The sequence below is a fragment of the Micropterus dolomieu genome, linkage group LG08, assembly GCF_021292245.1.
Source record: "Micropterus dolomieu isolate WLL.071019.BEF.003 ecotype Adirondacks linkage group LG08, ASM2129224v1, whole genome shotgun sequence".
Classification (NCBI taxonomy): Eukaryota; Metazoa; Chordata; class Actinopteri; order Centrarchiformes; family Centrarchidae; genus Micropterus; species Micropterus dolomieu.
In genome coordinates this window covers 2283071-2295585 of record NC_060157.1, presented here as the reverse complement: position 1 = coordinate 2295585, position 12515 = coordinate 2283071, and the positions used below count along the sequence as shown (strand labels likewise).

At 41.0% G+C, this 12515-nt stretch overlaps 1 protein-coding gene across 3 annotated transcripts in view; it reads left to right on the top strand.

Annotated features, from left to right (window-relative positions):
* hm13 (histocompatibility (minor) 13) overlaps positions 1 to 10659 on the top strand; it is a 19226-nt gene extending 8567 nt beyond the window's left edge. For 2 of the 3 annotated variants that reach the window (XM_046056386.1, XM_046056387.1), the window contains 9 exons: positions 2151 to 2233; positions 2329 to 2417; positions 2784 to 2869; positions 2997 to 3122; positions 3640 to 3697; positions 3846 to 3966; positions 4241 to 4343; positions 5664 to 5749; positions 8315 to 10659. In XM_046056386.1, the coding sequence (XP_045912342.1) occupies positions 2151 to 2233; positions 2329 to 2417; positions 2784 to 2869; positions 2997 to 3122; positions 3640 to 3697; positions 3846 to 3966; positions 4241 to 4343; positions 5664 to 5749; positions 8315 to 8387 (825 nt within the window). In that variant the 3' untranslated portion in view covers positions 8388 to 10659. Of the gene's footprint in view, positions 1 to 820; positions 950 to 2150; positions 2234 to 2328; positions 2418 to 2783; positions 2870 to 2996; positions 3123 to 3639; positions 3698 to 3845; positions 3967 to 4240; positions 4344 to 5663; positions 5750 to 8314 lie in introns of those variants that run through there. The other variant, XM_046056388.1, reaches the window with a different exon arrangement.
* The last annotated feature ends 1856 nt before the right edge of the window (positions 10660 to 12515 follow it).

Below are 12515 nucleotides of genomic sequence, written 5' to 3'. Positions count from 1 at the left end.
TCTACAAATTTATTATTATTATTCTAATAATAATGATGGACAGCCTTCAGATTTTTTCATCATTGTTTAAAAAAAAAAAAAAAAAAAAAAAAAAGACAGAATATTCGGTAATGATGATAAACGCTCAGTTTTGTTGCCCTGTTTGTCAGGGGAATAACCAAGACCCTAATTTTACAGGACAGCATTTGTAAAACTACATGAAAGAAAACACATTTAAAAGGCCCTTTTTTATTAATTAAAATAATGCTGAATGATGGTGTTTTTATCCAAGGCACAGTACTTTTAATGATAGTTGTGGTTAATTACTCAACAAACACTCTCATCCGGTTCTAAAAGGACCCGTTTCCAAAATTTCTCAACCCGAAAATCACTAAGGTCCGAGCTTATCGATACTGCTATCGAGACTAGCGGGTCAGAGACGTAACGCTGTGTCTCGAGCGTCAAATCTGATTTAACTTGCGTTTCAAGTTAAACGCGGAGGAGGAGGGACTGATACAGACTGATGGTATTCTTTCTAAACGTCACTCACCATCCCTACAACAATAGCTGAGATCTGGGAACACTGACATCACTAAAAATAAGTGAGACGTGTCGGGAAACAAAAGCAGTCGGCGAATTGCTGTTTGTTTGTTATGGATAGTCCTCAGTAGTGTTTGGACTGAACTAACTTCCTGTTCAGGTAAACTTGTTGTTGGTGGTGGAACTTTTCTAACTTTTTTGTTTAAACTAAGTTTAACGGAGTTCGTGTTGTTTTGAGTTGACTAGTTGTTCAGCACGTTATCACTAAAAGCCACCACCTCCCTCTTTAAATGAGCTCCCCCTCCTCTCTGTATTTATCTGTCCTCCCCAGAATTCAGCAGACATGCCAGAGACGATCACCAGTCGAGACGCAGCGAGGTTCCCCATCATCGCCAGCTGTACTCTGTTCGGGCTCTACCTCTTCTTTAAGGTAATTCGGGGTTTCCTCAGCCATCCTCCAGGGGCCTGGTGCCAACTCTCTGTGTTGGTCGCACCTGCACATGATTTGGTTGCACCCCTTTTTCTTTTTTCTCGGTACAGGTGTTAATCAGTGACCGCTGGTAAGAGGTGTGGAGGGGCTCAGTGTTTCGGGTGATGCATCAGTCCCTGCAAGTTTTGTGTTTCTTTCTTTTGGTGTGCAAATTCAAAGTTTTAAGCCAAAACTGTGTTGACCAGGTAACAATTTTATAGTTGCCTGCACATTGGCCACGTTGCCTACAACATAAATACAGCACTGCACTCCCACTTGTACTGTAACCACCTGATCCCCATCTGTCCACTGCAGAGGCTCAATGCACAACCTGGAGGAGGAACTAATAGAAATGTGTGTATTCGTATAATTTTATAACATGAAATGAGAGTATAATGTTCATTTAATAATATACTGTTAGTATAATATTAATATTTTTATGTATTAGTATACTGTATAGCTCAACACTTTTAAAATATCAATTCCAGTTAGAGCACTTTCATTTTTGGGGGTAGTTTTTATTCATTAAATGCTTGTGCAGGAAAAATCTTGACTCTACAGAGTGGTGGTAGAGTTGGTCTCTAATTTGGTAATGCTAAGTGCTAACTCGTCAATAATTCCAACATTCGTGCATGCAGAACAATCGGTTCAACATTTGAAAGTTTGCTGCAGCACGGCAAACTTTATTTGATGTCCCGCCTCATCCAGGCTGTGATTGGTTGGTCGCAGAGCGCATCGACTTGAAGGTTTCAACAGAAGGCACCTGATGGAGCTAAATGGCCAGCTAGCCAAACACAAACTTCACTTATCTCCTCCCTGCTGCCTTCTGTCTCACCCCTTCAGCTGACGCCACATCTCTGTCGCTGTTTTTGTATAACGGGCTGCTCAAGCGGCCGCAGAGCGACCCGCCGAACGAGATTTCACCCGTTCATGTTTTGAACGATCAGCGGGGGGATTACGGTAGGTTGCGGTCTGCACTTGAGGTGCATTTGCAAGTGAGATAGTCTCGCTGTAGAGCTGCTAATGATCACCTTGCACTGGCACGAAAGGGACCAAATGAAATTATTAATCGCTTACAAAAAGATGACACATGCGACCAAAATAGTTGCAGTCTGTAGCCCTGTCCTCACTCAGTCTTTTGTTGTTTTGTGTTTTGATGCAGGTATTTTCTCAAGAGTACATCAACCTGCTGCTGTCCGTCTACTTCTTCGGCCTGGGCGTCCTGGCTCTGTCTCACACTATGAGGTAAAGCAACACAACGCACGTATGAGAGACATGACAAAGCAAATTGACTGCACCGATGTTGTACGTGATGTCTACTTTCGTCTTGTTTCTCTCAGTCCTCTGATGTCCAGAATCTTTCCAGCTTCTTTCCCAAATAAACAGTTCCAGCTGCTCTTCACTCAGGGCTCCGGAGAGTCCAAAGAAGGTAAGACGTTTATCATTAAACTGGTAACTGTTTCATCCTTATTCAGCACCAACATCTGTTTTCCAGACACAAACTCTTGTCGATCTTGAGACAGTTTTCGCAGGGACTAGTTCTTTACTACAAAGTGTGAAAAGTCTTCCAGAGAATCAAGGAAACAGGGAGTTTTTTTTAGACATTTTTAAAGCTGTAAGCACAACAAACTAAATTCCTCTCCCTTTCATTTGAGGCAGACAGGGAAAATATATTTTTTTAATTTGGTTGCACCGCCTCTCCAACTTGACTCAGGATGAATGAAGCCTTTTATTTATTTATTTTTTAAGATTTAAATCTGACCTAGAAAAGTCATGCGTCTCCGTCTCTCTGCAGAAATAGTCAACTATGAGTTTGACACCAAGAACCTGGTGTGTCTGCTCATCAGCAGTGTGGTGGGAGTCTGGTACCTGCTCAAAAAGGTACAGTAGAAGTTCATATTACGGTTAACTGACAAACATCACAATGGTTTTGTTTTTTCCTGTCTGTGTGTTCTGACATCACAACACCAGATAGCCAATAACCTGTCCCTGTTTTGTGACATCACAGCACTGGATAGCCAATAACCTGTTTGGCCTGGCGTTTGCGCTGAACGGAGTGGAGCTGCTCCACCTGAACAACGTCAGTACCGGCTGCATCCTGCTGGGGGGGCTGTTCGTCTACGACGTCTTCTGGGTGAGAACATTTTAAACACTACACGTCCAATTAATTATGTAAAGATGACTTCATTTTCAAATCTTCACCATATCAGATTCCAAATAACATTAATTTGAGCATGAAAGGCATTTTTGAATAGTTGATCGTAAAGAAGCAGACAGGAAACGAGGGGAGAGACAGAACAAAGGTATCAAACTGTGGGGGACAAGTCACTGCTGAGGGCCAGATCAAACACGGAGAGGTCAGGCTCAGGTCTAGAAGAGCTGGTAGAGATCCAGGATATTTCTCAGAGACTCTTCAGCACGTGGGAATCACCAGATCGATTCATGTTGGTTGCTCTAAAAAGAACCATCTAGAATAGACAAACAAACCCAAAACGCCTCCTGGAGCTCTGAAATTTAAGCGTTATAAAGTCAAAAGAAAGTTGAGAAACAACTTTAACTCCTAAATTTGTGAGCTAGAGTTAAAATGAAGACTTTGGAGTCCAAACATTCACTTTTAGCCACATAAAGAGACCTTCTCTCACTCTCTCCAGGTGTTTGGAACAAACGTGATGGTAACAGTCGCCAAGTCCTTCGAAGCACCAATCAAATGTAAGTATGTGAGACTTGAGATCCTGTGCAGGACGTAATGTTCAAATGTGTGTGGATACATGAGTCACCGCCTGGTCACGTTTTCAGTCACTGTTACATATCTAACCTGTTGTAACGGCTGATCCTGCTGCGATTCTCTCCCCTCCAGTGGTCTTTCCTCAGGACTTGTTGGAGAAAGGACTCGGAGCCAGTAACTTTGCCATGCTGGGTCTGGGTGACATCGTCATCCCGGGTATATTCATCGCCCTGCTGCTGCGCTTCGACGTCAGGTAACGCCCGTCCTCTCTTCTTCTTCTTCTGTTGCTAGAGGTCGGGATTGTCTAGGGCTGCAGCTGTGGATTGTTTTAGTAATCGAGTATCCTACAGATTATTCCATCGAGTAATCGGATAAGAAATACTTTTGCTTCGCCTCTTCGTTCTTCCTCTCTGCCTCCGTCTTCTCTCTGTGGCTGAGGTAGATTTCGGGGCTTAAATGTTCCTCGTGATAACATTTTCTTTTGTATATTGAGTAAAGTTTTGTTCAAACTGTCCTCCTTCCTGCAGCCTAAAGAAGAACAGCAGGACGTATTTCTACTCCAGTTTCCTGGCCTACATCTTCGGACTGGGCCTCACCATCTTCGTCATGCACACCTTCAAACACGCACAGGTACTGCAAACTCGCTACCTGTGCAGGTCCCTGTGCTGACTGGAAAGATGGGATCATGTGCAGTTAAAGAATTTACTGCGCAGACAGAAGAGTCATACGAACCTCCTGTAGATGTTGACCTCTGAATATGCTGAGAGCCTGGGCTTTCTAATGGGAGGGGGGGGTAACTCTTCTCACGGCAATCTTTCTTTTATTGTCGGAAAAGCATCTAAAACGTAATTTAAACCACCGCTGGGACACTGAAACTCTCCAAAGTGGAACTCAGAGTGGTGATAGGGCTGGGCAATAAAACAATAATGATAATTATTGCAATATAATTTTCCACAAAATCAACATAATGTTCAATATATCGTCGATAAATATTTGGTTTAATTCCTTTGAATCATGAACAAATTAGCACTTAATTTTGCTATTAAAATATTTATTTTGTTGAGGAAAAAGGACTGAAAAGTTTTACTAATCAAATTTGTTTTGCTAATACTTTTGAATGTTCCACCTCAGATTTGTCAAGTGATTCACTGTTTGGCCTCAAGTGTCACATTCTGACCATAACGATAAGTTTAACCACGTGATTAACCATCTAGTTTCTTCAGGAGCAAAAATCAGCCTTTAAACTTGAAAGAAATAATGATTTGACGTTTATCGTGATAATTATCGATATCTAATGATGTGAAATGTTTTTATCGCGATAACATTTCTGGCCATATCGCCCAGCCCTTGACTGGTGACAACAAACGTACTTTTGTGGGATCCGATAAGTGTTATTTGTTTTGGGTATTTTTTGTTTTTTTTTCACCAAAAAGGATCGTGTGGTTTTTGTTCACGCCGATTGCGAGCCGAAGCTAAACTGAGGCGATCTCTTATATTGAAAACTACAAATAAAGTTACCATTTTGTTTGCATAAACAATAAAAATACAACCAATACCTTTTTGTAAACATATGAAAACCATCTAAGTGTGCTTCATCAAGATTTTATATTTTATACTATAAAGGTAATTCAATGACCCCGTGCACAATTACATGAAAACAAAAAAGTCTTTAGAAGACAGCGATAGTAACTGCAGTGAGTCCAACGACGTAAATACAGAGGAGTCTGCAGCGTTTCTCCTGTTCTGACGTTTTACTACTAATTTAACAGCTGCTGGATTTAAAATGAACAAGAGATGCTGGTTGGTTGACTAAACTGCGTAACGTGTTCTCTTGTTCAGTGGACACCAAAGCTTAAAGTTAACTCACCCTGCGTTCACTATAAGGTCATTTTGTACTGGGTGACCCTGGCTGTGTGCTGGTTGTTAACATGTCTGTCCGTCTGTCCGCAGCCCGCTCTGCTCTACCTGGTCCCGGCCTGCGTCGGCTTCCCCGTCGTCGTAGCGCTCTGCAAAGGAGAGCTCACGGAGATGTTCAGGTGAGTAACCATGTCGAGCGCACACCCTAGTTAGTGGCGTGAGGAGTTGGACTTTAGCCTCCTCTTGTCCGAAAGGATTTAAATGAGATGTCAATGAAACTGAAGGGATCGTGTGTAGAGTTGTTTTTAGGTCCCATGGGGGTCCACTGGAGGACTCTCTACCGGACCGAAGCTCCTGTCAGAATAACAACATCAGAGTTGTTCTTTTGAATTAGAAGAAATCCGTCTTCTGGCAGAGTTCATTTGTAGTTACTAAGGTTACGATGTTTAGGGACGCAGGTTCAGCGTTCTGTGTCTGAGTTGAAATCTCTTCTAATCACATGATTTTCTATTCTGCTGTGTGATTAGACGGCAGAATAAACACCTGAGGCCTCAATCTGCCTGCAACACAAAAAGAGAAACATTTATTTTTAATAAAATACAGAAACGGGTTTACTGAATGAATTCAGAAGGACATTTAACCAGAAGTCACTCTTCAGGTTCATGACCTTAAGTGTGGATTCTGTCGGTGTGTTACAAGTGAACTTGGAGACTGAGATTCTGGTTCTTAAAGAATGTCGATCTGCACATTCAGCCGCAGCTGCGTACAGCGGCCGGACAAAATGCACAAGCATACTAAGAAAAAAGTGAATGTTTCAACCTACAATATTTTTATCAGATTCTCCACGTGAACAAACGGCAGCATCTAATGCATTTATCTGTTAGTGGCGCTCGATAGTCTGACCACTGGACTTTTTGTGTCTACTCGTGCCTTTAATCTGTTTTACTACAGCAGGATGACCCCAAAATAAACATTTTACTGTGAGTAAATTGATACAAGTGGATCAAAATGATGCCAAAATATTGACATCAGCCCGCTGACGTTAACGATAACTCCCGCTGCTGCCAACAGGTCGAGAAGCTCACGCAGTTGGCGAGCAGCGGCTCTGCCCGGTCCTGTCCACGCAACACTGTGCGTCTTTGCATTGCCTTTGTATGTAACTGTGCAACATGGAAAAATTAGTTTTGCGTTCAATGTGAACAGAGTTAGAGCGGATCGTCCGCTGATAAGAAGGTCGTGGTTTGATCCTCGGCACGGCTCCTCCAAAATCCTTGGGCAAGATGCTGAACCCCAAAATGTGGGAATTTTTTTTTTCTCCTGAAGAATGTGTCTGAAGGTGACATGTAGTGTAAAGCTTTTAGTCCATTACGTGCACTTCGGCAGCCCCACCCAAAAAGCAAACAACAAAACAAACAACCCAAAAGAACAATTATCATTACAAACGTTGCATCATTATATTTTTGGGAGCTTTTAATGTTCAGAGTGTGAACTGTCTGTCTGTCTGTCTGTCTTTGTCTCACCTCCTCTGTCTGTCTGTCTTTGTCTCACCTCCTCCACCTCCTCACGTCTTCGACAGCTGCTCACCTCTTCATCCAGGCCTCGTCATTTTGTTTCTCCGCGCCTCGTTCAGTCTGTCCTCTCACTTTTTCCTCTCCATCCATGTCCTCCTCGGCCGCCTTCCTTTTGTTTTCTCACCATCCTCTCTCCTCCTGCTCCTTCACCGCCTGCGCTCCTCTCGTCTCTCAGATATCTCAGCAGCAGAGCTCCGTAGTCGCTTTTTAACTTTAGAGTTTAAGATTAAAACTTACCGCACTCTCTTTCTCTCTCTTCTCTTCCTCTCCTCCCCCTTTTTCTTTCTTTTTCATCACTTCTCTTGTTCTTATTTTCTCTGCCATGTTTCTCTTTACCCATCCTCCCCCCGTGGTTAGCTATGAGTCGTCAGAGGAAGTCCTCCCTGGCTCTCCCAGACTCACTTCCTTCCCAACCGTCAGCGGCTCGCCCGCCAGCCTGGCTAGCTCCATGGATGCCGTCTCTGTGGCGACAGGCTCCCCCCGCCGCCGCCGGTTACAGCCCACCTCCATGTAGATGCCCCGCCCCTTTCTCTTTACTCTTCCCCCCCCCCCTCCCGTCTCACCTGGGCAGGTAATCGGCCCATTAACAAGACGAGTGCTGCCATCTCTCCATCCATCTGCCGTCCGGTGTCACCACATTAACAAAAACATCGCTCTGCTTTAGGCGTGTCGATATCAACAAAACGATCTCAGTAATTATTAATAAACATGAGATATAGATATATATACAGTGTTTATGACTTTTTATTTTTAACAGCTCAGCACTGCAGCTACATTTATACATATAAACTGTATACTAGGGCTGGCCGATAAAAACATTTCATATCATTCGATGATATAAATAATGATAAATTATCATTTATCGTGATAATTATTTCTTTCAAGTTTAAAGACGGTGCCAATTTGTTCGTTATTCAAATGAATTAAACCAACAATTATGATAATATTTTGAACATTTGTTACATTGTTATTGAGTAAATTTTTTTGCGATCATTACTGTTTCATTGCGCAGCCCTACTGCATACAAATATACAGTTAATTTCTTAATTATTGAATATAGCCATGCAAAAGTGAATATTGTGATTGATGTTAGACTAAACATGAACTGTCAGGATGATGAATTTGTTTCTTTCTCTTCCTGTCTTTTCCTTTCTCCTCCTCCTCCTCCTCCAGGTATGAGGAGACTCCTCCTGAGGAGGAAGGGGCTAAACAGGATTCTTCAGAATCAGAGAAGAAGGACCAATAGCATCCATCGCTGCCCCTCCCCGCCGCCCTCACTTTTCATGCAACCTGCTGCCGACACATTTCACTGAAGCCCCTCCCTCTCCCGCCTCTCCAGCTTCCTGTTCGTGGGGGGGGGGGGGGGCTCATGTAGCCAACGCGTTTGTCTCTGTTAACCATGGGAACAGCCGCTGGTCTCGGTGTTAACGTCTGCTGTCGTGCTACCGGTGGCGGTGTTTATAATTAAAGGTTGTTTGGTTACAGCAGTCCGGACTCGGTGCCTACGATGATTCCTCCCTCCGTCTGTCAGCTGCTCTCACACAGGAACACGAACCGACAGACGACCTGTGTGCTCGCAGCTCACGCAGACACGCCAGGAAGCAGTTAAATGTCCGCTGTTTGAAGGAGCGTTTGTTTTAGCCCTGAAACAGCCTCAAAACATCCCACGGTACAACAAACGCTTCTGTCGCTGTTCCTTTTTTTTTTTTTTTTTTAAACTTCCTTTGTCTTTAAAGCCGCCAAACAAAGACCCACCACTCATTCACATCATCCCAGGTGTGGTTCTGCGTTTCTGGATGTCTTCACTTCCTGGTTTATGTGGCGCCGGGCCGCCAGTCACTCTGCCTCCTGCTTTCACTTGCTTTTGCTTTACCTTGTTTTAATTTTTAAAGGCCAGAATTTTAAGATTGAGGAACCAATAATCCAGTTATTTTAGACATTGAGTCGTCCATTTGTGTTGTTTGTCCCAGCTGCTCACCGGGACCTCACGACACCGTTAATAACCGTCGTACCTGAGAGGCGGTGCAGGTGTGGATGTTTCAGAGCGTGTGTAAATGAAGATTCTAATGGTCAGCGGCTGTAGTAGCAAACCAAAAGGGACCAAATGTTTTCCCTAAGCTCAGCGTCTTTTCTATTAGTCCTTATTATTATCTGACCAGACGGGACAGGTGAGCGTTTACCTGCCTGGTGACCGTCCCTACACCTGTTTTCAGTCTTAAAGTTCTGGCGTGAGGGGGGGGGGGGCAGACTGAAGCTCCTCTGCTGAATATTTCCAGTCCTTATTCTTGGATCGTATTGGTGGAGAGGCTGCGAGGGGCGGGGCCCTGCAGCCCCCTCTCCCAATAAGCTGTGAGAATGAGCCGAGGCGACAGAAGCTTAAGGGTCTGTGAGGTTGCGATCTGGGTTTGAACAAGCTCGAGTTTCTCTGATCGGACGTTTTAATTGTTTATTATTTGTTAACTTTTTAGCTAATTGATTTGTTGTCACCGCTCTCCAGCCACTTTTTTTTATATTATTAATAATTGTAAACTGAATTATTTTGGTGTTGGACTGTTGGTTACACAAAACAAGACGTTATATCGACTAAACAATTAATCGATCAAATCGTCTTCAAATTAATTAACCAACAATTACAATATAAAATTAAGGAAAACCTTATTTTTCACCTACAAAGAAACTGTTTACTTTTTGTTTCAGAGAGCTTTGAAATTAAAGACTGATCCGATCAGGGTAGCTTTGAGTTCAACGTCAACTTTTAACTTAGAAAACCAAAATGCAGCATCAGCAAACAAAAAAGAAATGTTCACCCCGCGATTCTGGAAGAGACTTGGCCAACAAAAATCAGCTCCCACACGCCGACAACAAACATCGCTCGACTGAAACAAAGCTAGTCAATAAATTTAGAAGTATGAGCAGGTTCGTAAGAGACAGATGATGATCTGATCTTGATGTATAAAACTGGTGAAGATGCCCTTTTTTATTGAATTTGAAGTCGTCACTTGTCAGAAGAAGATTGTGACTTTCCGCCTCAAAGTATCACCTCTGTCACAGAACTTTTCATTATTCTATAAAGATTTAATGGCATTCTAGGAAGTAAAGTCTTTGAAAAGTAGGACATTTAACTTTTTCTCCAGGTCACCGTTTAATATTCACAAACATCGGGTGTGTTTTTCATTATGAGGTTTTCCTCCCATATTAAAAATGAAAAGATCTCTAAGTTTTTGTACGCTTGAGTCGAGCTGCTCTGACTGGACTTATTCAGCGTCACGTTGTTATTCTCGATGTTATTGATGTTGATGCTTTATTAAAAGCTGCACAGTTTTGTATTTTGATCTAAAAAACAAATAGAAGTATCATTATATATACAGCTCTGTGACGTTCAGTAGCCCCTCATCATCATGTTAAATATAACGTACCTGAAATGTTTCTTTCTCCTTCTCTCTGGATGTTTTATGGCCCCGACTGTATCTATTTTTATTTGCAATAAACATTTTGGTGTTTTTATCACCGTAGCATAACAATGAGTCAGTCTGGTTCTTTGATGCAGCAGATTTTAAAGTTTATTATTATCATTAAATAACTCGACCTAAATATTTAATATTGAAATGAGAATATACCACTTAATTCATTGCGTCAGCACTTCCATAAGATAGAAAATAAGTGTCCAATTTAAAAAGAATGAAACTTTTTAGTTGGTCAAAATTTGGAACAAGATTTTTGGCTGGTGTATCAGAAATAACTAATAATTTGTTTATTATTGTGCTTGTTATTTAATCAACTATTAAGACATTTTGAGGTGTGAAAAAATGTTTTCGCACATATTTCTGTGCTGGAGACGTGGCCGAAAATTTTGGCTGGTGTATCGGAAATTCCTTTAGTAATTCTTTATTATTCTGATTGTTTTTTTGTTCAATTATTAAGCAGTTTTGGGATTCAAAAAAAAGTTTTCGCACATATTTCTGTTCTGGCAATACGTGAAACATTTATTCTGAAAAAGTGTCGCCGGTGTGTAATTCTTTCCCTTTATCATTCAAGCATTTTGTTTATTATTCTGCTTGTTATTTACAATTATTAAGCAGGTTTGTGACATTTATTCTGAAAAAATACCAAGCGTCTCATTTGGCGGGTGTATCTGGCCCTTCTTTAATCATTTGTTTATTATTCTTCTTGTTATTTACTTAATTATTCAGCATGTTTGGGGTTCAAAAAAAAAGTTTTCGCAACATATTTCTGTGCTGGAGACGTGGCTGGTGTATCGTAAATTATTTGAATAATTTGTTTATTATTCTGCTTGTTATTTACAATTATTAAGCAGGTTTGTGACATTTATTCTGAAAAAATACCAAGCGTCTCATTTGGCGGGTGTATCTGGCCCTTCTTTAATCATTTGTTTATTATTCTTCTTGTTATTTACTTAATTATTCAGCATGTTTGGGGTTCAAAAAAAAAGTTTTCGCAACATATTTCTGTGCTGGAGACGTGGCTGGTGTATCGTAAATTATTTGAATAATTTGTTTATTATTCTGCTTGTTATTTACAATTATTAAGCAGGTTTGTGACATTTATTCTGAAAAAATACCAAGCGTCTCATTTGGCGGGTGTATCTGGCCCTTCTTTAATCATTTGTTTATTATTCTTCTTGTTATTTACTTAATTATTCAGCATGTTTGGGGTTCAAAAAAAAAGTTTTCGCAACATATTTCTGTGCTGGAGACGTGGCTGGTGTATCGTAAATTATTTGAATAATTTGTTTATTATTCTGCTTGTTATTTACAATTATTAAGCAGGTTTGTGACATTTATTCTGAAAAAATACCAAGCGTCTCATTTGGCGGGTGTATCTGGCCCTTCTTTAATCATTTGTTTATTATTCTTCTTGTTATTTACTTAATTATTCAGCATGTTTGGGGTTCAAAAAAAAAGTTTTCGCAACATATTTCTGTGCTGGAGACGTGGCTGGTGTATCGTAAATTATTTGAATAATTTGTTTATTATTCTGCTTGTTATTTACAATTATTAAGCAGGTTTGTGACATTTATTCTGAAAAAATACCAAGCGTCTCATTTGGCGGGTGTATCTGGCCCTTCTTTAATCATTTGTTTATTATTCTTCTTGTTATTTACTTAATTATTCAGCATTTTTGGGGTTCAAAAAAAAAGTTTTCGCAACATATTTCTGTGCTGGAGACGTGGCTGGTGTATCGTAAATTATTTGAATAATTTGTTTATTATTCTGATTGTTATTTCCTCCATTATTAAGCAGTTTTTGGGGTGCAAAAAAAAAAAAAACTTCGCACATACAGCATTTCTGTTCTGGCGATCCGTGAAACCATTTATTCTGAAACAATAAACTCCCGGAAGTAGAAAGAAGTGCTT